This window comes from Terrapene carolina, unplaced genomic scaffold, assembly GCF_002925995.2.
Source record: "Terrapene carolina triunguis isolate 2854851 unplaced genomic scaffold, T_m_triunguis-2.0 Scaffold226, whole genome shotgun sequence".
NCBI classification, from domain to species: Eukaryota; Metazoa; Chordata; order Testudines; family Emydidae; genus Terrapene; species Terrapene triunguis.
In genome coordinates this window covers 2,459-4,169 of record NW_020664577.1, presented here as the reverse complement: position 1 = coordinate 4,169, position 1,711 = coordinate 2,459, and the positions used below count along the sequence as shown (strand labels likewise).

At 69.1% G+C, this 1,711-nt stretch overlaps 1 protein-coding gene across 1 annotated transcript; it reads right to left on the bottom strand.

Annotated features, from left to right (window-relative positions):
• Positions 1-20: 20 nt before the first annotated feature.
• On the bottom strand, positions 21-360 carry LOC113407581 (F-box only protein 17-like; the record flags this gene model as incomplete). The annotated part of the gene is made up of 1 exon (XM_026656220.1): positions 21-360. A coding segment is annotated over exon 1 (340 nt), but the record flags the coding sequence as incomplete, so codon positions are not given.
• Between the last annotated feature and the right edge of the window lie 1,351 nt (positions 361-1,711).

Below are 1,711 nucleotides of genomic sequence, written 5' to 3'. Positions count from 1 at the left end.
CCCCCCGGTCCGGCACCCACCCTGCCCGCAGGGGTTCCGGAGCAGGTTGCGCCCGAAGGGCTCCAGGAGGCAGATCCGGCTCCACTGCGACGGGAGCCAGTAGCGGGCGGCCGCCAGGGTGGCCCGCAAGCCCGGGCGCCTCTCGCCCTGCAGCCGCCAGACCGTGGGCCCGTCGATGAGGTCCCGCCAGCGGCGACACACCAGCCGGCAGCGGGTCACCAGGGCGCGGCCCGGGACCCAGCTCAGGATCCGCGCCAGGAGCTCGTCCGGCAGCGGGGTCAGGTCCAGCGGGGCCGGGGGAGACGGGGGCGCCCACTGCACCAGCACGACCGGGGGAGCCCGGCTCTCCGACTGCCCCATGGCCGGGGGGCGGCCTGGCTCGCTCAGGCCCAGCTGCTACCGCTCCTCTCCGCATCCGCTCATGTGATCCCGGCCCAGTCTTGGAGCCGCCCCGGCCTCGTTTACACGGTGCAAAGCGAGCACCGGATTCCCCCGCTTGCCAGCCAGGGGGCGCCTGAAACAGGCTGCGGGAAACGCCCCCGGCTCCGGGTTCCCCGCTCAGCCCCGCAGGGTCTGACACTGGCCCTGGTCGCCGGCTGGTGTAAATCGGCGTCGCCCCCAACGCCCCTGTGCCTGGTGCCCCCCTCCACAGCACAGCGCTCCCCCACCTGGTCCCCACCCTCCAGTGTCTTCTCGGTCCCTCCGGCACCTGGCATTGGCCACTGTGGGAAAACTCCCACCCCCCCTGCTCTCCTAGAGCTGGGGAGAGAACCCAGGAGTCCTGGCTCCCAGCCCCCCCTGTTCTAACCACTAGCCCCCACTCCCCTCCCAGAGCCAGGGAGAGAACCCAGGAGTCCTGGCTCCCAGCCCCCCTGCTCTAACCACTAGACCCCACTCCCCTCCCAGAGCCAGAGAGAGAACCCAGGAGTCCTGGCTCCCAGCCCCCCTGCTCTAACCACTAGCCCCCACTCCCCTCCCAGAGCTGGGGATAGAACCCAGGAGTCCTGGCTCCCAGCCCCCCTGGCTCTAACCCAGGGGTGACCAAACTGTGGCTCAGGAGCAACATGCGGCTCCTTGTATAGGCACCGACTGCCGTTGGAGCTACGGGTGCCAACTTTCCAATGTGCCAGGGAGTGCTCTGCCCCCACTCCACCCCTTCCTGCCCTCTTCTCTGAGCCTGCCATGCCCTTGCTCTTCCCCCACCCCAGAGCCTCCTGCACACCAGGGGAGGGAGGGAGGGAGGGAGAGGGCTGATCAGCGGGGCTTCAGGTGGGTGGGAGGCTCTGGGGGCCCGGGGGGGGGGGAGCTGCTGCGGGGCTGCTAAGGTATTACTGGGGCCCTTTGGCAATGTACATTGGTAAATTCTGGCTCCTTCTCAGGCTCAGGTTGGCCACCCTGCTCTAATCACTAGACCCCACTGGCCTTCTAGAACTGGCGATAGAACCCAGGAGTCCTGAGGCCCCCCCCTTACTTTTCACCCCCCCTCTGTATCCCAGCTTCTTTTCCGGTGTGGGGCCTTTGCCGGCTGGCAGCCTGGGCACATGCCCTGTCCAGGGAGTGCGGCTCTGCCCACCCGCCCCTGCCTCCTTCCCCAGCGCCGGGCTGGCCGGCTGCCACCAGCCCGCTGCTCGGTGCTTCCTGCGGGCTGACGTCCTTCCGCCTCTGCCCTGCAGCACCTGCTGGTTGGGTTGCGGAGGGAGCCAACAGCAGC